This window comes from Artibeus jamaicensis, unplaced genomic scaffold (genome assembly GCF_021234435.1).
Source record: "Artibeus jamaicensis isolate MK-2021 breed Jamaican fruit bat unplaced genomic scaffold, CSHL_Jam_final contig_354, whole genome shotgun sequence".
Classification (NCBI taxonomy): Eukaryota; Metazoa; Chordata; class Mammalia; order Chiroptera; family Phyllostomidae; genus Artibeus; species Artibeus jamaicensis.
Genome location: NW_026521803.1, coordinates 16,250,112 through 16,273,638, shown reverse-complemented (window position 1 = coordinate 16,273,638; position 23,527 = coordinate 16,250,112). Strand labels below are relative to the sequence as shown.

The window sequence follows — 23,527 nt, the reverse complement described above, 5'->3', positions numbered from 1 at the left end:
TATGCCACTGGCTACACTTATAAATATAAATAAATGATCATTCCACAATTTTATTTTCTAGTTTTATAATTTTGGCCAAAACTGAGTAATGAAGAAGTATCTGTTATTTCACTAGTGACTGAAGACCTGCTCTCAATTCTAACAGATGTAATTCTGTTTCTTAGAGATTTCAGTAGAGCTGCGGTTCGCTCAAGTTCTGGTCCTTCGTATTGTAATAGTCTTTTACCGCCAACATTACAGGAACCACTGCTGCCAGCAGAATGAAAGCACATAGCCGGAGTAAAATGCCCTATGATGGGCCATTTCAGGCCTCTGTGCCTCATGTAGTAATTGGAGGACTGATGAGGAGTTCATGGTCAAGGCCGTGTCAAGTTCTTCTCAAAGCAGCCTCTAGAGGGCAGGAAAATCACAAGCTTCGAGCAACTCTACAACCACCCAAGATTCTGCATCCGGTCTGTAACAAATTTATGTGTTGCGCTCTTTAAATTTCGCTTCAAATTGATTTGTTTTCATAATATATGGTACCAAATAGCAGAGTCACAAAAAGATATTCTTAATTCCCCAGAAACAACCAGTGTTACAAATTCCTTCTGTATCCTTCAGGAGACCGTGTTTTACCCTACTCCTTCCATCATACAGATGATAGCATCTCTATACCCTATTCTATACCTTTCTTTTTTTTACTCACTATTATCTGGATAAAAATTCAACATGAGAACATAGAGAGCTTTTTTGTGTACAGCTACAAATTATTCTAGCTATGGGTATGCCGTGCTTTTCCAACTAGCCTCAGAAAAGGGCATTCAGTTGTTCCTGGGGAACTACAGAACCCTGTACACGCATAGTTTTACTTGTGAATTGAGTACATCTATAGGTTAAAAACAAGAAATTGCTTCATGCAACGTGGGGACTGACAAGTCTGAGATCCATGAGGCCAGCCTTCGGGCTGGAAATTCAGGGAGGAGTTGGTATGCAGTCTTGTGTCTGAAATTTGTAGAGCAGGATGGTAGGCTGGAAACTCAGGAAGGATTTTTATAAATGTATATGGCTAATTCATTCATATATTTCCTTTTAATTTTGTCAAACGTTGCCAGATTTTCTCGCCTGAACCAAGGAGACACTTGCTTCCTCTCTCCTCATCCTCCTCTACCTTATCAACTCCAAATTGTTTCCCGCTGCCTGCAGTCTTGTTTTGAATGGCTTAGGCGTGTTCCTCCTGGCCCTTTCCACCTCCCAGCTTCCCATTTCACAGATGGGCAGAGTCACGGGCTGGGACCTCTGCTCAGGCACCTCTGCAAGCGGGAACACAGCCTGACCTGATCTGAGCCCTGGTGGCTGTAAGCCCCTGGTGGCTGTAAGCCCTGCTTGTCTCTATCTGATCCCCAGTGGCTGAGACCCACAGATTTACCCAGTGATCTGCATGAGGCGAGATCCCAGTGGGCCTCCTGGGAAGCATCTGGCAATGCTGTCCACCTTGGGCTTGATGTGGTCAAAGAGAAACCATTCTTACACTTCTGATAGGGTTCTTCCTGGCGCTTCAACCTTACTCCTGGGTTATGGGATTTTCAGGATGGAATCTTGTCTATGGGTAGTTGCTAGCTGGCCTCTTGAAGAGGACTGAAGTCAGGAATGACCTATGCTGCCATCTTGATAACTTCACTCACCAGAAAGAATGTCTGTGTTCAGTCTTGAAGCAGAATTCCTTCTACTCTAGAGAACATCAGTTTTGGGTTGGGAGGTCTTCATACTTTTGGTATGGGTTGGATGAGCTCCACCCATACCATCAACAGTAATCTTCTTTGCTCAAAATCAACTGATTGTACAGATTAAATATAATCTACAACAACGTCCAGACTAGTGTTTGACTAGATAATGGCACCACAGTTTAGACAAGTTAACACCTAAAATTTAAGCATCACATCAAGTTACTCTCCACAAAGGCTGCATCAGTTCGCTCTCTTACCTAGGTGGTGCTCGAGGATCTCTCTCAAAGTATTTGAAAGAGGTTCCAGTTTGCTTCTGCAAGCCACTTCATACTATTTGTATTACACTAGTAACAGCAGTAGCTCTACTTGAGTCATCTCTTAAAATGTTTCAGAGGCTGTACTTAATTTTGCTGGGGAAGATAGGGAAAATGATATTAAGTTGGATTTTAAAAAAAATCTCCTTTAAACTTTAAACTCCCTCTGTAAACAATGTTTTTCCCAAGGAAACTCAGTCTGTCCCCCAGGACACTGCCCTCTCTGGAGGTCTGACCCCTCCCTCACCTGTGCACGTGCTCTTTGTCACCCAGCGGTTCTGACCAGGCAGCAGCACCTGGTATTATTATCTCTGTTCCAATACCAGGATGAATCTAGTAAGACATGTTCCTCAAAAGAGATACTTCCTCTTTTCTTTCAGCCCCAGTTTATGCTAACTTAGAGGCACAAACATACATTCGCTGTTTAAGTTTTGGGGGGTGAGTGTACATTTGCGGCTACAATGTGGATCTTGGGATGAGTCTGGAAGTACCTTGGGAGGCCATTTGATCTCTAAGGCTTATATTCCCGTGTAGACAACTAGGTTAAATCAGCCAACACATAAGCTCATGGACTATTTTTACCAACTCTGATGTCTTCTTAAAGGCAAGAGCCTGATGTTTTAAGCCTCAGACAAAAAAATTTTTTCTTGAGAAAATTATTTTTTAAGTTCTTTTCTCTGGTTAAATATGGAAAATAAAGCTTTAGGCTTATCATGCCCCAAGCTACTGGTATGCTTAAAAATTCTCAATTTCATTGGCATGAAAGAGTATATAAGAAAGCTGACAACAAATCTAACTTTACAGTTTGCCATGCAATATAATAATATAGATTTTCCAGGAGCACTCTTTGGGTGTTTTGGAGATTAATAGAGAAAGTCATTTCTAAAATGATTCTATATCTGAGCTCTTCTAATGAGGGTCAATTGTCTATAATAATAATAAATTTACTCTGATACAACCCAAAAAGGATGGACTTTTCAGTTTTTAAGAATATTGGGTTACAACGTGGGGCTGAACATAAGCTCTCATCCCGTGCATCCTATGTTCACTGAGAATGATATCGATGCTCAAGTATTTGAAGTGGGTACCTTTCCATCAAGCGTCAGCATTCAGGGATATTGTAAGACTGTAAGATATTGCACTAACAGACTGCAGAAAAGGTTAAACTTGAGATGCACTAAAGGAGGTAGATGGTGCTACAGCTTCTCTAGTTCTTTTGGAAATGTATGTTACTCATTGTATTTCTTAGAATTGAATGAATCTCTTCTGCCAGCACACTGACATTCTATGTAACTGTGGATGCGTGATGACCTGGGTACCTTCAGGAATCACCCTCAACAGCAAAGAGCTGACAGAGATGAGTTTTGGAGGCAGCTCAGCTTCCATCATCACCTTCTGGCATTCAGTTGGGGCAGGGTAGCATCTGTCCTCCGGAGCCTAAGAGCCTGGGTTTATGTTTTCTCTAATTCCTCCCGTCTCCAATGGTAACCCTTCTCTGACCCTGTTCACTGTAGTGGAGCCCATGGGGTCAGATCAGGTAAGAGCTACTCATTATATTACTCTCAGGAAATTCCAGGGTATGAACTAGGCAGTTGAGGTAAATTACAGGTAGAGTATATCATTACTCAGTTTAACAACAGTTTCGAACATAAAACTTTCTCTCAGGCCTTCTCTGTCAACACTCTCATTACAGTCCCAAAGCCAACTTCTTGCCTATTCTGATTGGATTCTTCGTTCTAAATGCTCGCTGTCAGACCCCAGATTCCTGGAGACTTGGGCCCTTTGGAACTTTGGGGCCCAGGTTAATAGCTGCCCCTTCAGCTTCGTGGTGAGTGGTGTTAAGAGAGCTGTGAGTCAGTAGACAGTGGCTGGGTAGTTAGCCATGTTTTTGATGAAAGGAAATCTCAGAAACTCTCTGTCTCAAATTTTCTCTCCCTTACTTATATAACTCCCATCCTTTTGTACTCACAGCCCTGAGTCGTTGAATGAGCACTGAAATTGGAACCCAGAAGACCTGAGTTTGGGTCCTGGCCTTGCCATTGACTAGCAGTTTTGCCTAGGGAATTTATTTTAGTTTCTGAGTCTCAGTTTTCTCATGGATGAAATGGAGAGACTCTGCCCTCCTCACTTCCCAGGGCTGTTGTGATGTCCAGGAGCCTAACGAAGGTGACCGTCTCCTGCAGCTTAGTACTTCGCTGCGGGAGACCGGTGCCATTGAAAAAGACGGCACCTAAAGACGGATCTAAAGGCGGCAAAGATCTGGCTAAGAAATGAAAAGCTACCTAGAAAGGGGTAAATTAACTATGATTGATGATTCCTAAATCTGAGTAAGTATTAGGGCCTGAAAAATGGAAATTTTAGAAGAGGGCTGCAGGTATAGGATTTCCGGATAAAATGCATATTGGTTGGTGCATGGGACAAACTTATACTAGAAAATATGTAATTCACTGGTACTTGAAACTCAAATTTAACAGGGAATCTTATATAGTTACTTGCTAAAGCTGGCAGTTATGCACAGGTAATTCCCACGAGCAAACTGGTTTCGAAACTACTGACTCAGATCCTGAGCAGGCCTGCCAGAAAACGTGGGGACAGGGCTGGCCGCCTGAATGGCGGGAGTTCAGATACTCCAGAGAGATGGTCATGGTCTTTTCTGATGAGAATACGAAATCCTGCTTCACCATCTTCTACGGGGTTGACATTTGACTCTTAGAATTTTATACACTGTAAATGTAAAGATCCAAGGGAAGGGTAGAGACTTCGGGTAAATATCTATTATGTATGCTTTTCTGTAGTTGAATGACCTAAAAATAACTTTCCGAGAGTGAGTAAAGAGGCTATGAGGCCTGGTCACTCTGGAAAGGGGAGGATGGTGGTCTGATCTGCAGCCCAGAGCCAGGATGCGGGTGAGGCTACAGGCAATGCTTCGGCTACTTCCCTGGCTACACCAATGTGCTCTCGGTACCGGTCGAGGCCAGACAGGTGGGTGGCACCTGTGCAACTTCTGGCTGTTCCGTGGACGAGAAGTGGCAGGAATGGGCCTAGGGGAGCAGAAGCTTTAGCATTTCAGCACCAGTTGGTGGATCATGACAGAGGACAGAAAACCAGCCTAGATGTTCCTGTTGTTCTAGCTCAGTGCTGTCCATGGGAACTTTCCGAGGTGATGGAAGTGTGGTGCCTGTTCTTTACAGGAGCCACAGGTCAGTCACTGCTGAGCACCAGAAATGTTGCTAGTGCCACCCTGAAGACATGAATTTTTAATTTTCTGTTGAATGTGGCTAATAGCTACCATGTGGGACATGTGATTTTTGGGACAACATCAGTCTGTACCGAGTCCCTTACTGGCTGGCAGTTTGTGGGCCACATAGGCATATTTAGTTTGCATAATCAAAAAAATAAAAGACCCAATTTAGTTGCCAACATTTAATAAGTGGTAACTTTTAAATGAAAACCTGACTTTTTGGGAAAATAACAGGATATTTGGTAACACCAAGCCAACAGTCCCTCAAGGCACCAATTTACTTGAAATTATCAGTGGTTATTTTATTTTTCTTCTGTTTTACACCTCACCCACTTTCCTCATTTGTCTGTCAAGCTGCCACAGGCATTTGGTTTGGGGATCCTTGTTTGAAAAACAACACTTCAGATTCACCCTTATGAAAATAAGTTAATTAAACTCCTAACTTTGAGGTGCCTTTTAAAAATATTAATTAGAAGGTACCTCTGGCAGACAGACTAAAAACAGGGCCCAAGTCCAGGAAGGCGGGGCTTCAAACTCTGTGTGAGCAGGACTGCACGCTGTCCGTCATGTTCCAGGTGGGCGGCTCTGGGCAGGTCCTTCTGCCCCCACATCTCCACATTTGGAATTTGAAGCCAAAGCACTCAAAACCCATGCTTAGTAATAAACTTAAAATTTAGAAAGTAACATTTTCATTTAAGTTATAATTTTTATATTTGGTTAAGAATATCAACTTTGAAAGAAACTGTTGAGAATGAAACATGCATGGGAAGAAATACACTTTTTTTTGTTAATAAAGTGCTGGAGCCTGCGTGGAGGAAATAAAAGAAAAGGTTCTTTTCATATATTTGCTGGATTAAGCTCATTGGTCATAATCTAATATACCCTGGAAGAAAGGAACTGCGTTTTGAGCCTATCAATATAAAATGGTCTCATTAACACAATTTTCCTTGTTTAGTAGCACTGTTAATTCAGAATTACAAAGGAACCAAAAATAGAAAAATTAAATTCAGATGGAACATAACATCACCAAAAGCCCTTAAAATAGGCGATGAGTGTAAATGTGAGCACAGCAAAGGGGGTCCAGAAGAAGAAAGTGAAAGTGGTCTTTCTGAAAGATGCTATGGAGGAAAGGAAAGAAGATGTACAACAGAGGTGAAAAAAAAAAAGAGGCAAATACAAACTGTTGCAGAAATCCAATGGCAAATAAGAAAAGGAGCATCCTATAGCCTAAGACTACATCATTACAAGTGATGGCCAGCAGAACTTGTCAGGCTTTTAATGTTATTGGTTTTTTTATTGTTGTTTAAATGGTAGGACATTTGGTCGTGAAAAAATGCTTAGGAAACAAACATCTGAGCATAAGCTATTAATAAACACAGGGAGGTGAGAACAACCAGTCGGGGCTCTGTGCTCAAATAGTTACCAAGTTGGAGAGATAGAAGAGAACAGAGACTAACATGTGGGAGACAGATGACAACGTGATGCATTTGGAGGGCCTTCATGTAGTCGTTGCTTTTAAATAATCCCATTATTAAATGGAATTATTAAATGGGATTATTAAATGGAATTATTAAATGGGATTATTTAAAAATAAATAATTTCATTTGTTTCATTCTGAAATAGGGTTTGAAATGTGGATAAGAATTCACCAGGTGGACGAAGGAAGAAGAGTGACTCTATGGAGAGGGGCCAGCATGTTCAGAGGCTGAGAGACTTAAAATAGAAAAAAGAGATGAAGAAAACTTTATTCTCCAGCCTACGGTACACAGAGAGGGTTGGTGGAATGGCGTCTATTAGGAGTGGAGTTGTGTATAATGGTTTGGAATTTGGGGAAGGAGAGGGGAACATGAGGGAAAAACCAAACACCATGGTGAGACTGTGTTGTATGGGATGTAATCTTTCTTCAGTACAACCCCCAGTCTTTAGTAATCTCACTAGATTTAAAAGATGCTTGACATTTGGGAATTACTTATGAATACCAGTCTTAGGAAAGAACTGAGGCAATGGGACCAAAGGCAAGGGGACCAAGGACACAAAGAACCATCATGGCCACTGCTGATGTTGCATCATTTTTGTACAAATTTTAAAAAGATACCACTTTGGGAGTAAGGGGATGCTATGTGTAAAAAAAGAGGCATTGCTCCCTCGCTGGTGTGGCTCAGTGGATTGAGTGCCAGTCTGCAAATCAAATGGTCGCCCATTCAATTCCCAGTCAGGGCACATCCCTGGGTTGTACACCAGGTCCTTAGTGGGGGCATGCAAAAGGCAGTCACACATTGATATTTCTCTCCCTCTCTTTCTCCCTCCCTTACCCTCTTTGAAAATAAATAAAATCTAATTAAAAAAAAGGAGGCATTGTATCTGCAAGGCCATTGGGGATTTCCTCTTGATTTCCACACAGCAGGTGAACAGCTTAGAGGGCAGAGCAGAGCACTGGTGGATTGCAACGCCACTCACCGCACACTCACAGCCGGCACAACCAGACGGGGCGGCCCCAACCCTGAGGGAGTATGCATGGGAACTCACAGGGTGCATGGGGGTTGACTGTTCCAGGTCATGGAAGTGGGATTTGGGCCATGATCATCTAATTCCTAAAGAATTTGGAGAGTATCTTATGTGCGTACGTGTATAGTGTGTTCAGGTAACTCTGACAGATCAGTAGTTTGGGAAGCGATATTTTTAAAGGAGTGTATTTGTTCCTAGGGTGGCCATGACACAGAACCACAAACTGAATGGTTCAAAAAAAAAAAAAAGGTTTTCTCTCACAGTTATGGAGGCCAGAAATCCAGAAGTTCAAGATCAAGGTATCAGCTGGGTTAGTTCTCCCTGTGGCTCTCAGGGAGTGTCCAGTTCCATGGATAGCCATTCCACTCCTGGTGGCCGCTGGCACTCCCTTGGCTTATGGACACCACTCGATTTCTGCCTCCGTCTTCACATCTTCTCTATTATAAGCACACTTAACACTGGATTTAGGGCTATGCAGACTATACTTCCAAAGACCTATTTTGCAAATAAAGTTACATTTATACAATCTGGCTAGACAACATTTAACCCACTATGAGGGGAGTCATGGTGAGACATTAGGTCACTTAAGAGGCAGGAAGCACCCATCTGATGCTGGTCACTGGCTTTACTTAATTATAGCAGCTTATGGTTCACTGATATCTAAATACTTGTCACTTGCTGGTGATTTCAGTCTGGGGAGTTTTCCTCCTTTTATACTTATGTGGTTTGGTTTTATTCCGAGTAGGAAATTATTTTAATCAGTGAAGCAATTTCCATTTACATATTTCATATTCCTGAAAGATGAAAAGTCCCTGAGTGCTTGCTGATTACTCTTTGAGTTTGAGCCTACATTTTCTATTTGCCTAGAAGTTGTTTTAAGTTGTTGCCATCTTAGAAACGTTATTTCCCTACTTATTAGTGCTTGTTAACTGGTTTCCATGTAAGTATTAAAGCCTCCCTATCACTGATGAGTTCTCTTTGCCCTTCTGTGTTTCAAACTAACATGTGGTACCTGGTGCACCTCAGATGAGAAAGGTCACAATGGATGGATATTGGCACCCTGTAGAATGCTCATTGTCACATATCCCAGTCCCCAGCGGCTCTGAAACTAGAATAAAGAGAAGGCTCTTTTCCTGAAATGGGGTTATTCATAAAATGAAATAAATTGCTCTCTCATGTCATTACAGAATGTTAGAAGCCAAAGTTGCCGTAGATTAATGTAATCTAGTTTACACATTTTACAGACAATGAGACTCACGCATGAGAGAATGTCTCAGTAATACCACAGAGCTAGGGAGCGAAAGAGAACTAGAACCCAGGGCTTGCCCCTTTGACTTTACGCACACAGGCAACAGCTGTGAAAATGAAACATGCAGGTAGGCCCCCCAGTGAGATGAGGTTGTGTCGAATGACAAACCTGGCCGCACCCCTTTTTAGTCATTTATTCCAAAACATGAGAATGGCTTCTCTCCAACATTACTACAATAGTTTTGCATCTTTCCAATGAACTATATTAGTCGAATAAATAAATTCTTTGCTTTTTCAACAATACTAGTTTCTTCCCTTTTGCCAGTTTCTCCCAGTATCTGCTGCTAAACTCCTCTCTTGTCCTACCGTTTGTCAGCTCTTTATTTTTTCCAAAAATCTATCCAATCTGTTACTATTTGTCCTTCCTTCCGTGGCCTAATTAGGAAGGTCAGAATTCGGGGGAGAAACAAGGAAGAATGGTGGAAAGGGATAAAGCTAGAAAGAGATAAAAGAGATTCTTTTTATCTTTCTATTTTTTTCTGGTTCCAGATTACAATTCTACAATGTTGCATATATAAAAAAAAAACAGAAAGAAACGAAAAGTTCAACAACAGGAAAGCTGTTAACTAAGTGGTTCTAATCGTTTCGTCTATATCAGAATCTTCTCTGAACCCTCTTAAAAACATGGGTACCTGAGCCCCACACTAGACCTTCTGAATCTAAATACGTGTAAGCTGGACAGTGGCAGTAGAATAATTACTAAACTTCGTAGAGGTTCCTAACGTAAACTAAAATCTGCTAATTAATGCATTCAATTACTTTATGATAGAGTCATGCAAATGAATACTATGCAACTATCCAAAAACATGATATAGGGGTTGAAGACAACACTTACTTTCTAACGTAGATTATATGTATAACATGACACACAGCATCTACAGTCTGAAAGAGCAGAGTGCCAGTGCTCTGCAGTGCTGTTAGGCTTCAAATTTCCACTCAATAGATTTGTTTTGAAATTTTTAGAGTGAGTCTGTTATGAACTATGCATAATTTGGGGAAAATATTAAAATAAGAAACTGCTTAGGAACTTCTGTGCTTAAATGACAATGTGAGGGAAGCTTCTGGGAAGGATTAAATTAATTAATACCATTTTAAAAAATTCACCACTGTAAAAAATGTTTTATTCATCTCTTTCCTGAGCTTACTCTTTTCAAACATTCTAAATCACAGATAGCAGTCCAGGTTTAATTTATCTTGTAAATTAACTTTCTATCTGCAACAGGGAAGAATACAAAATTCTCCGCCCACATTTTCATTGTGGCAAAAGCTGAAACTCTTAATGAGGTCAGTTTATCAGCTTCTATGACGGAGACAGAAATAAAACAATCATCTTTCAAGCTTGGGTCATGGGCACTAGTGAAATATTTTACTATGTACTAATGCTATAGTATCTTGCATTATTAGCGAATATTTTATTGAAGAGGGAGACATAGATTGTTTCCCTAGAGGGCATTAGATGTTAAAAAAAATTGAAGAATTAATAAATCTACCACTTCTCACAGAAAGGGGTATAAGCTAATAATTTTAGGCCATTGTGTAAAAAGTTCAGGAAAAGTCGACTTTCATATTTTTATTTGCAAAGTAAATAGTTTCCCTTTGCTGCGTGGCCACTCCTGCGAGGCTAGAAAAAGCAGACTAGTAGGCTTTATTTATATTTCTCTGTGCTGTTTCCTTCTGCCTTTTATCCATGTCCCCCATACATACCAGGGCCACATGAGTAAATGCTTGTTCAAGATGAATGTTTATGAATAAGCAACTCTTGCAGTTTAGCTATGTCAACACAGTTAATGTTTTAGAGTTCTCCGGGCACACTTGGCAAGCTTCTCTCACGGAGGTAGCTCAGTTCTAGGAACTGTCATATGGTGTCGCTGTGCTATGGCTTCCCCCTGGGTCTGTGTAAGCACTTTCGGCACTTTTCACTGACCCCCAAACAGGCTTCAATATGTTGTTATTGGTGATTAACATTAAATTTTCACGTAACATGTGTACACATATATACACATATGTGTTTATTACCTCTGTAAATAATGTTACTTTTTTTCTTATAGAGCATGAAACTTAATAAAGTCTAATATTTATTGAGCATTTACTACGTACTAGGTATACTGTTTCATTTAACCATTGCAACTACCTATCTAAATATGATATTCAAGAAGTTAAAAACATGATTCCCATTCAATATCTAATGAACACATACTACAGATTTATTGACTCATTAGTGAGTGAACTGACATGATTATAAATCTGCTCAAAGAGTATTTTGAGGAACTGGGTACTCATGGCATTTAAGAAGAGTTAGAAGGAGAGTGACCTGACAGGCAATGAAAAGCACACTCTTTGAGGCTCTTTTCCACTTGACAGAAATTACTTGAAGCTCCACTGTATCTACCTTCAAGTTAGCATGAGACGCCACAGAGTCTAAGATCTTAATTCATGTACAAATCATACAAAAAGGCCTGCACAAAGTCAGGCAAGGGAACATCATGTATAATTGTCTAACCACTATGCTGTACACCTGAAGCTAATATAATATTGAATGTCAACCGTAATCAAAAATTTTTTTAAAGTTTTTAAAGAGGAGCGTTCCCTATGAAATGAACTAACCCGTGCGTGGCCTGGTTAAACAATGCCCAGGAAGACACTGAAAGTGCCTTCTGCCATCTCTTTGCCTCACAGCAGGTCTTAAGTAACGTCTTTTAACATAACCTATCGTGTGAACACTTTTATTATCCTCATTAATTTGGTGGAGTTAAAATAAATCAGATGTAAATCTGCTAGAGCAAATATATATTTTAAGGTCAGCTCTACTCTACAATCCCATCTATAAATTGAGAACAGCTATACTCACATCATTTCATATTTATTACCTGGCTTTTGTCTCATTTGTCTTGTATCTGTACTGTACTGTGTCTGTGACTTTTAAATTACAGGCTCAGCCAAAATCTTTCCGTAGGTATACAGAGTATTAATATATAGTTCCAGCTATACAGATATACGTTTGTATGTCTATGTGCATCTCTCTGTATGTCTCTCTCAAATTGTAAATTAATCACTAATCATGTGACTCTTTTCACTTCCCCAAAGCTCTGGGTCCAGAAGCCCAGGTGATTATTTTGTATTGTACAGATGAGGTCATTAAAGGTTGCTTAACTTTGACACGAAAAACTCTTCCATGGCCATGGTCTGCATTGTGAATTAACCAACTGCTTAATTCACAAGTATGTATTATTGTTCAGTTGACAGCAAAAACCTCCATATTATGTCTTCAAAGGGTACAACCCATTGTCACTCTTATAAAAAACATCCAAATACCTACTTATGATATTCTACATATTTGGGAAAAAGCAAAACAAACGCTCTTTGAGGATAGATATAGGCCTTTGTTTTTTTTAATACAAAAAGATCACTTACACTCTTCTAAAAGGTCTCAGTCTGGCTTGACCATTCTGATATTCCCGTCTACCTTGAAGCCCTCGAGGTTCTTCAGGTTAGAAATTAATGATAAAATTATTATTATTTGTACTTGATATTCTGACTTGTCATTTACTGCAAAACTTGTAGGGCCAGTTTTTCATATTCAGTTTTTGTTCATTGATGTTTTTTGCTGAAAATAGAAGTAACAAAGAAAGGTTAAAATCCTAGGACTGGATACGTGATTTATTGTGGTTAAAAAAAAAAGTCTGTTAGCCTCTTAGGAATCATAAAGCACTGCCAATCAACTCCCAGAACACTATTTAAACCTCTTAACTGTGCTTATATGCAAAGCAGTTGAGCTCGGAGCTTTACATATCTCTCTGTATGAATTCTTCGGCATTTGTGGAATACCTGAGTCAGATCTGTCCTCAAATACCCCTCTTTGGCACTCCAGTTCTCTCTATATACCCCACAGCTCCACAGGCCTCCTCAGCCCTCTTGGTATTTAGGCTCACTCTTTTCTCAATACTGGCTTGATAGCTGACCTTGAATTCAGAGAAAATCAGTTTTCTCCTACGTTATTGAACACTTCCTCGGCGCTTATATTTTCCCAAGTCAGATTCTGTCCTAATTTCTGGTTTAGGAGGAAATGTGTTTTTTGTGTCTGTGCAACTTTAATTCTTCTTTCATCCAACTCCTAAAATAGTCCAAGCAGGAAGCAGAGTCTATTCCTTTAATCTCTCCCACCTACTCAACTACAAGGCAGAGAAGGGGGATAAGGAGAATATCAAACTGAGTATTAGAGAGCCTGTTCTTAGAATTGTGTCCTTGTTGTTTTTCGTAATTTTTTTTTCCTCCTCAGGTCTCAGCTTCTCTGCATTTTCTGGGAGCCTTGGGTCTTCCCTCAAATTCTTCACTTAATAACCATCCCTGGGTTTCTTTATTCTCTTCAAATTATACTTAACATAGGTTTACAATTCTTTTTTTTCTCTCTCTGCTGCTTCTCAGACCTCAAGCAAAATTTTCAGCTGCATTGATCTATGTGGGGGCAATTTTTCCTGCACATCCCCCACCCCATCCACCATGGATGAAAGTAAACACTACCAAGACATGATCTGCTTGGGGAGGAAAGGTGGCTGATCCCTCAAAGGAGAAGGGCCAAGAGTTCCCTGCTCAAGGGGCTTTTACTGGGTTTGTTTGCACAAGAATACAGGTAAGGATCAAACAATAGATAGCATTCAAAGAACTATGAGGGCTTATTCTCAGTCAGGATCAGATAGCTAAGGAGCCATAAAACTTTGAGGAACAAACTTTTTTCTTGGACTCTTATCATTTAAATGACAGCATTCTAAGCAAAGCAGGTTTCACAGGATTTTTACATATTCTTTCTTATGCCTGTTTAACCCCAGATACCCACCCTTTCTAGCACAGGGCTACATTGCCTTCCCCATCATAGGTTTTTAGACTTAAGTGGATTAGAGCCAGGCAGCTCTTCTCCCAGACAGAAATGGGGACTCAGGCTATGTCACAATAGCCAGGGGGGACGAGGGTCCATCCCTCACTCTTTGTTGCAGGCGCCCCCCCTTGAGTCCTTCCATGATGGCCTCCCAAGTGATCATGTCTGGGCTAGGTTGCCCCTCCTCTCTGAGGGGTCGACCATGCTTTGGAGGCAGGGGAAGAAGTAGGATCAGTGCTTGCTGCCGGAGACAAGCTTTGTCTCCTGTGGCCCGCATTCCGGAGGTCGCTCTCTTAGCCAAGGGAGGCAGTTACAATTCCTGAAACCAGGCAGGGCGGTTCCCAACAGATGTAATTTCTTTACCCAGTCCCTTAATATTGACAGTTAGGTTGTTTCCAGTTTCCCTAGGTTTATAACATTGCTGCCAACTTACATCCTTGAGTTTATGTCTTTGCACACATGCACAAGTAGAACTGTAGACTAACTTTTAAAAATAATAATTGCTGTACCAAAAACTATAAGCATTTCCACTATGAATAAATGCTGACAATTGCCCCTTGAGAGGTTTGTATTAGTTTCTATTGCTCCTGACAGTATCTTGCCAATAGTTTATTCTTTGCCAAGCCAACAAGAGGAAGATTCTCATTGCTGTTTTAAAATTTGTGAGTTAAGCCCTGGCCAGTGTGGATCAGTTGGTTGGAGGGTTGTTCTATAAACCAAAAAGTCATGGGTTGAATTCCTGGTCAGGGCACAGGCCTATGCTTCTCTCCCTTTCTCTCTCCCTCTCTCACACCCTTCCCCTCTAAAATCTGTAAGCATGTCCTTGGGGGAGGATAAAAAAAGAAATAAAAATTGTGAGTTAAAGTTTAAGAACTTTCTATTTATTTAAAATAATTTTCTCTGAGAGTTTCCTTTCCCTATATTGCTCATTGATATGTACTTTTTTATATATTAAGGCTATTAATTAATCCTTTGTGTCTTTTATACATTTGAAATATTTTCAGATTCTCAGTGGTTTTTGGCTTTTCTTACGGAACACTTCCAATGAAGAAAGTTTGTATTTTGTTTAGTAACATTTCTCAATCATTTTTTAATGTCTTTGTTAGAAAGAACTTCCTCATTCCGAGGCAATCAAAAGATTTACCTTGACTTCTTCTAGTGTTTTTACAGTTTTACTTTTGATATTTTTATGTTTAAAACTCTGAACTCTCTGGAAATTCTTCGAGTAAAATTTAAGTAAATCTAGTTTCTTCCAGATATTTCTATCATTCCTTCTCTACTTCATGATGAATCATGTCCATTTCTCATAACTTAAAAATGACACTTTTATACATATTAAATTTCCATATTCATTTGACTCTAATTCTAAATTTATATTCTGTTGTATTGTTTTGCTAGTCTAATTGATTAGTTGTAATAGTCTATGTTATGCTATTATATAAATTATTCCTGATATATCAGTTGCTTAAATTAAGGTTCATTTCTTGCTCAGATTTGATGTTACTGTGGGTTGGTGGGTTCAGATGAGTGTATGGGGGTCTTTGCTTCACATGGACACTCACAGATAAAGGCTGACTGAGGTACCACCACCTCATGACACCAAAGGTGATCTTAGTCTAATATATGATGAGCTTTTAGTCCCATAAGCACTTGGAAAAAAGCATATATACATATTAAAAGCAACAACAACAATGACTTTCTAAAAAGCAATTTGATGGGGTTTAAAATGATTAAAGCAAAACAGAAAACATTGCATGGTAAACGGAATGGAGGTTGTTTATAGAGAAGTTAAATTGTTTTAGGTCTTTGGTTGAGAAAGAGAAACTGATAATTTTAGAATTATAAAATTTTTACTGTGCATGTTAAATATTTGAGCATAATCAATAAAATGATAGAAATAGAATGTAGAAAACAATAAAGGGGGAAAGGTAATGAAATAAAACTCAATTAGTCAAATGCAAGATGTGATAGGAAGAAAAGAAGCCAATGAATGACAATAATGAATAGACAGAGATACTCTTTCTTTTTAGTTTTTTCAATTATATATTTTAATTTTTTCTGTTGTTTATTTTGTGTTCTGCTTCAGCAATACCAAATGGTCATTTTATAAATTTTGTTGCCTGTGATCCATATTTATTTTTCTCTAGTATTTCACTATGTTCAGTTTTCTTTTTCTTTTTTTTAAAGATTTTATTTATTTATTTTTAGAGAGAGGGGACGGGAGGGAGAAAGAGAAGGAGAGAAACATCAATCAGTTTCCTCTCTCTTGCCCCCAGCCGGGGACCTGGCCAGCAGCCCAGGCATGTACCCTGACCAGGAATTGAACCTGCAACCTTTTGGTTTGTGGGACGATGCCCAACCCACTGAGCTACACCAGTCAGGGCTCACTATGCTCAGTTATCTCACATCTCTGATTGTGTTTTCAGCAATATTTGCTATTCTTTTATTTCTGCTCTCCACATGGACATGATTTGTGTGATGGCATTTTTCTTTTTCATCCTTCTGAACTTTGCCAGTTAATTTTGTGTCTGCTTCATTGAGTCCTTGCTTCTCTCTCTCTACACACACACACACACACACACACACACACACACACCCAGAGGAGTATGTGTTTGTGCATGTATAGAAATTCTTTGGAATTAAAAAAATCTGTGTTGATTCCTGGTGTACTCACTATGATATGTGGTTGTTGTCTACCTGTGTTATATCATGTTCTTTTTCCTCCTTTTTTCCTTGTGTTTTATGTGGGTTCCTTCTTGGCTATTCAGTTTTTTATTTTATTTAAAAAAATTTTTAATTACAGTTGACATTCAATATTATATTAGTTTCAGGTGTACAGCAAAGTGATTAGACATTTACACAAGTTACAAAGTGATTCTCCAAATAAGTCTAGTAGCCACCTGACACCATACATAGTTATCAGATTATTGACTGTGTGCTCTATACTGTACTTTATATGCTGTCACTATTTTGTAACTGCCAATCCCTTCTTAATCCCTTCACCTTTTTCACACAGTGCCTCCAGCCCCATGACCATCAGTTTGTGCTCTGTGCCTATGACTCCGTGTTTTGTTCATTTCTGTTTTGAATGGAATTACTCCCAGTCTAGTAGCGCTAAGGTCCAGGGAGTGTACCCGCAGAACAGCTGCGTCACAAGTATCTCCAACGAATGCTTTCTTACCACTTTGCTCTCTGCCATAATTGTAATCCGGGTTAGGGGAAGCTGTACTGGTTTTCTGTGAATCTCCATATGATGTAATACCCAGCATGTCTATCTCTGGCTTGGTGTCACAACTCTTGGGCTTATAAAAAACACTGGCAGCTCAGGGTGGTATGTCATGCAAGGTTTTGCCTTCGCACGATACTAAACACATTGATAGACTACTTGGAGAAGTTTTACCACATTGGCAAAAGGTGAGGGAGGCTGTCCAGGTGGCCTTGGTTTCGCCTCTCCTTCCTAAGGAGTTGGAGACCGTTTTACCCCCTGGGGGTCCACCCACTCAGAGACCTGTGCTCTGATGCTGGTCCCCGAGATGCTCTTCTAGCCTTCTCCCTGACTGGAGGACAATACTCCCGGGCTTTCTTCCTATAAAATTGTTCAGGGTTGTAGGCATATTCTGGCCACCACTGAAGATTTTGCTTGGGCTCCTTGTTATTTTCAGTTGGTTACAAGGGAGGAGCGGTGGCAGAACTGTTTTTATTTTGTTGGTTTAAACCGAAAACCTCCTTCTGCCAGCCTAGGCTTTAACACAGACTTACTCCTGCTACATGTATAATACTTTTATTGTTTTAGCCCCTTTTCTCTGTGGCAGTGGAGAAGGGCTCAAGTCACCTCCCACCTTATTTTAATGAGACTTATTATTACATATTATTAATATTCCCTCTCCACTATATAGCGTGGTTCTTAAGGATTGCCCCACGTGAAAAAGACTCCCAGAAGATACTGTTATTTTATAAGCAGGGGTCGGGAACTCAATAATAATGTTTAAAATTATATGTCTATTAGTCACTGAACTTCATATTGGTAAAATTATTCTGTTATTAATTTAATGACATATGGGGTCTGGGTTTGACTGGTCTGTGAAATGTGGATGGTTAAAATTTATTTCAGCTGTTTTGTACCTTCAGTCATATGGTTACACATATTATTTTGATAAAGTGGGATTTTAGGTTAAGCACTTTTCATCATACAGCAGAAACAGAAAAAAATTGTATTTAAATAATATGTTTTAGGGAAACTTACCTAAACCGACTATAACTCAGTAATAACTGCCAGTTGCTGCATATACCCTGCAGGATTTTTTCGATTTGTGTCAAGCAATACGTTGTTTTGTTTCTTCTTTTTAACAGAGCTATGTGTATCAATAAGAAAGTTATCTCTCAGACTTATCCAGGACTCTGTTAGAATTCAAGGCAGCTCTAGGAGTGTGGGTATTGTTTTGTCTGTTCAGTAGCCAGGTTTATGGACCTTCTCTCTGGGCCTGTGTGGTCCAGCTGGTATGCAGAATGCCCGAGGGGCCTGTGCATCTGGGGTGCACGTGTGCTGAAACTTTCATTTCCCTCAGCCTGCAGACAGGCTGCATGGGGCCTGGGCAGCGAAGCCTCATGTAGGCAGATAGGCAGCCTCCTCTGTTTACCCTGGAAGTGGTGGAGGGGGAGGGGCTTCAACAGCATCTTTTCCCCTGCAAGGTACAAGGCACTATGGCTTTGTATGTGCCATGACCACGCTTTCAATCTCCTATCTTTGCTTTGCACTGTTTGTTCTCCTACACTCTAACCTCATAGTTATGTGAACAGATTTGCATTCCCCCTGCCCCGGGGCAGGTTTCTTTTTCCAGGTCGCCTAAGGGCCCATCAGGGGCTACAGCCCGGCAGCTCAGATTCCCATTAAGGCAAAACTAGCAATTTGCTGAATAAACCTAGCATTAAGCTGAGAAAAAGAATGGCAAAGCAAACACAATCTATTAATTTTCTTATTTTGGACTTTATTTAAGGGAAGAGTTTGCACCACAACAAAATCATGGAATATATATTCCGCTTTATGAATCATGCCAACGTCTATCTTTTATACAATCTACATTCCAATTATATAACTGTCTAAGCATAATCCATCCACCTAACAATTTTCTTTAACTGAATCTCAGATGCTGAGACATGTATTTAAATATATAAATCACTATATTTAATCAGTTATTGTAATACAGAGGTCTGAAACCTCAGCTACTGTAACAGCAAGATTCCAGGTGCTATTTTTTTCTAAATTCACAGGAAAAAAACTTCCTGATTTTTATTTTATCAAGGTTGGTAGCAAATCCAAAACACTTAAATGATATTGTGTATTCCCATTCAGTTAGCACGAACCAAGTAAAATGTCATCCTTCCAATTACACAGTAAACAAATACAGTTTTCTTTTCTGTTGTAATGGAAATCTCAGTTAATGTACATTTGATTAATACAAATAGAAAACCATTAGTTATAATTTAACTTATTCACCTTGATATCCAAATATTTAAAAGCATGGGGTCTCTGGTGGGCAGAAAATAATAAAGGGAATACTTGGTGATAATAAATGTAGAACAAAGCAGTTAAGTGAAATTTACTTGTGACTATTATTTATGTCTTACTATTATAAGTTTACAGCCTTTTTGACATCATAAAATTAAACTTAGTAGATTTCTGCAACATCACTGTGTGGACCTTACCTGGCTCCTGAGAAAGTATCAGCTGATAACCTTAAAAAGGTTTTCTAAGCATTTCTTGGACTTTGCAGGTCCAAGAAATGCTCTGCATCACTTTATAAATGAGGTGAGACCCTGAAGCATCCCTCAGACCATTAGAGACAGAGCCTTCCCAGGTGGTGCAGCAGGAAATTCGGTTTTTAAACAGGAAGAGGCCAGCATCATTGTTACTGTTGACAGACCGGTCTAAAGAAGAGATATAAAAAATAAATTTAACAAGCATTCAAATAGTTTTTACTAGGTACCAGGCTCTTCTAAGCTCCTTAGAGGCATTAACTCATTTACTTTAATCCCCACTAGAACCCTAATAGTACCATGATTATCTTCTTTAACTGATGAGGAAATAGAAGCACAGGGAGAGTAAGTAACCTTTGAGGTCTCTTGACCAGAGAGCAGCTAAGATTCAACCCCAGGCTGCCTGGCTTCAGAGGCTTGGCTGCCTGTCTGTGTGGCTGGTGATAAACAGTGCTAACCTGGTACACTGACTGAGCTGGTTTTCCTGTACAGGCTTTATGCCAGGGAGGGCGATCACTGTAAATGAGTACTGTGGTGAACTTGGGAGACATACCAAGGGCAGTCGCCTATGCCAGCTGGGTACATCAATACATGGACTTCAGATTTTTAAAATAAGGTTAATCATCAATTCATAAGACATTAATACTTCCTTTTTAGTTTTATTATAAACCTTCCTTTTAAAAAGCCAACCTTACCCGAGGAGAATTATTTGGCTCTAGGCCAGCGGGGATGTATTAACCTTGTAGACAGCCAGCTGAATTGGTGCAAATACAGTGATGAAAAGTTAGCAGGGTCAGAGAGGGTAATACCAAACTTTTGCCTCCTTACCATTCATGGATTTCTTTCACTTGCATAGGGTTTGTTTGTTTGTTTTTGCAAGTCAGTTTTACCTTTTATCTGATACTGTATGTTGCTCTAATTTGTGTTTTAGATTTCTGGTAAGCAGCTAAAAATGTTACAAGATAGTGTTGTAACCTTTCACGTTAATTATCAAATTAGCTAGAGAAGTTGAGTTAACTTGTAAGTACTCCAGAAAGCTAATACTGAAAAATGAATTTGCACTTGGTGATTCCATCCAGTCAGCTGTCGAAGGGGTAAAAGGGAAACTCTTATGTGCCGGACTTGAGCATTTCACACAGTTATCCAGTTTAATTCCACAGCCTTGCAAGGTGGTGTCACACCCACCGTTTGAGGGCTGAGAATAGAGACTGGTGGAGGGTAATAGCGTGCCATAAATTTCACAGTTAAGAAAAGGCCTTAGGGGAATTACAAACTCAGGTGTCTCCGGCTCCACATAGCATAGCACTGAGAGAACATGCAGGTATTTTGCTAAGAAGGTATCAGATTTGCTGGCAATCAAAATTTGCTTTTCCATTTGGTTTGAGGCAAAACAAATTTGCTTCAATACCACTGCATCTAGAAATATTGGGCAAATAATGACAGTAGGGGGCATCCATCCACTTCCCACGTGATTAGTTGGAAAAACCCTCTCACAAATACCTGCACCCACATCTTGGAAAAAATGTGGTATAGCTCAAGATCTGGCTTAATGTAGCTAGCGAGAAGCAGCAGCTTTGGAACAATGGATAGGCCATGGCCTAGGAGGTGAATTAAAACAATTTGCCCATTGAAGCTGGTTGGTGCTGCCGCCCCCACAGGCCTACCAGCTGCACAGGAGTCCTTTCTGGACACCTGAATGGATATACAGCAGTTGCAGTAGGAGTACCTGGTGCTCACCTTGAGATGGGAAGGCAAGTCCTATTATCAGGGATATACAGAGATCCAGATCACATTCTGACAGCACGTTTTTATGGGAAGTGCGGGATAGGAGGTTTCATTTATTCAGGACGAGGAAAATTACCCCAGTGAAGTCACCTCTTCCAGACACCCCTTTCCCTTCACGTACATTATCCTTCATTATTGATCCCAGGGAGGAACGTTTCCGAAGCTCAAGACCCGGCCCTCAGCCGCAGGCTGCCCGGCGAGCGCCGAGGTCCCCGGGAGAGCGGGGGCGACGGTGACGCAAGAGGTGGTGGGGGCCCAGGTCCGGGCGCTGAGCGAGGGAGCCGGTTTTCCCGCGGGCCTGGCCAATCAGGAGGCGCGGCGTTTCGGGAGCCGGGAGTGCAGCGGGTGGGCGGGGGTCCCTCGGTTTCCTCGGGTGCAGGCGCAGGGCCGCCTGCAGTTCTCAGCGAAGGCACGAAGCCCCCTGGGGTCTCCGGGCGCGCCAGCTTGTCCCGCTTTTCCTCTGCGGCTTCCCCGCCCCTTCAGAGCCGCCGCCTCGCGATCCAGACCGCACTCCGACGGCGCTCGGCCTCCTCCTCTTCGGGCACCGCGCAGCTGCCCGCAGCGCGAGTCGCCGGGCAGTTCTTCGCACGGTGTCCCCGGGCCGTGCGGAGGCGGTGCCGGCGGGGGCGCTTCACCCGGGCGGGCGGCGGTAATGCTGCTGCGGTTGCCGCCTTTGCGGCCGGGTAGACAGCAGGCAGTGGCAGCAGCCGGAGCCGGAACCGGAGCCCGAGCGCGCTCGTCGCCGACCCGGACGCCGCCTTCGCCCGCGTTCGGTTTCCGCGGCCGCCGCGGGGCGCCGGGGCCCGGTGAGGCATGAGGAGGAGGCTGCGCGCCCGCGAGCACCCAGCTCCTCGGCCCCCAGGGCCCCCGCAGGCCCCGGCGTGCGGCGCACCCCGGCTGCGGCCCCGGCGCCCACGCTAGACCGGCGCAGGCACCAGACGCCGCGGTCCGGAGGAGGAGGAGGCGGCGGCGGCGGCGGCCCAGGCCTGCGGAGCGCAGGCGGCCCGGATTTTGAGCGCGTTCTGGACTCCAGGACGCCGCGGACGGAGCCGCCGGGGAGCCCGGGAGTGCGGCAGTTTGCGGGCCCTCTCCGCAGCGGCGCCGCTGCGGCGCGCAGCCCGCGCGTCTTCCCACCTGGGCTCCTTCCTCCCATCCTTGCCGGGCGGATAAAACGCGCGTCCTTGGCCTCCGCAAGTCCTTGCGTCCCCTCTTCCCAGTCCAGCCCTTCCCTGCAGTCCTCCCGCGCTTCTCCTCCCCCGGCTGTCGGGCCTCTCATTCATTCCGTCCCCTCCTTCCCGCTCCGTTCGTTTCCCCGAGAGCCTCCCCGCGCTGACCCCATTGCGGTCTTGGGGTTCTCCGCACATTCATGGAAGTTTAGGGCCTGGACGGTGCCTACAAGTCCGGCCGGAGAGCGCAGCCCAAGGTGCTGTCCGGGAAGAGGAAGATGTCGGTGCTCAGGCGGATAATGCGGGTCTCCAATCGCTCTCTCCTCGCCTTCATCTTCTTCTTCTCCCTGTCTTCATCTTGTCTCTACTTCATCTATGTGGCTCCGGGCATTGGTAAGCACCGAGACACACCCTCTCTTCCCACGGTCACACTGGAGGAGACGCAGGATGTTAGGGGATTTGGAAGATCTATAAACAGAGGCCCGGCAGACAGCGTTTTATTTGACATGTTATTTCAGACATGTCAGATAAACTGCTTCGGGGCATGGCTTTGGGATGTGAGTTTTGTTAATGCACGTTTAAATCACTTGAAGACTGCATCAAATGGACATAACAAAACTAGGTGAAATGGCCCCGGATGCCCCGGTTGCTTTCTTGAGTGTTCATGACAGCTTTATCCATTAAACATCAAGTCTTTAATCTTAAACTCAGGTGTAATAACTGGCTGTAAAAATGTGATGGAGAAACCAAGGGCAGGAAATGTGATTGAGTTCAAGAACGTACGTATTCTAGTGTTCTAGGTCACTTTATAAGAATGGGGTCAGTGAATATTTATTTGTGTCATAGTTTGTGGTTTAACATTTTAAACCTTTTATCAT

At 41.9% G+C, this 23,527-nt stretch overlaps 1 protein-coding gene across 1 annotated transcript in view; it reads left to right on the top strand.

Annotated features, from left to right (window-relative positions):
• The first annotated feature begins 22,459 nt into the window (after positions 1 to 22,459).
• The window catches only part of B4GALT6 (beta-1,4-galactosyltransferase 6), a 63,495-nt gene continuing 62,427 nt past the window's right edge, over positions 22,460 to 23,527 (top strand). Inside the window, exon 1 of the mRNA XM_037165632.2 lies at positions 22,460 to 23,042. Within this exon, the coding sequence (XP_037021527.2) occupies positions 22,928 to 23,042 (115 nt within the window). The 5' untranslated portion in view covers positions 22,460 to 22,927. The remainder of the gene's footprint in view (positions 23,043 to 23,527) is intronic.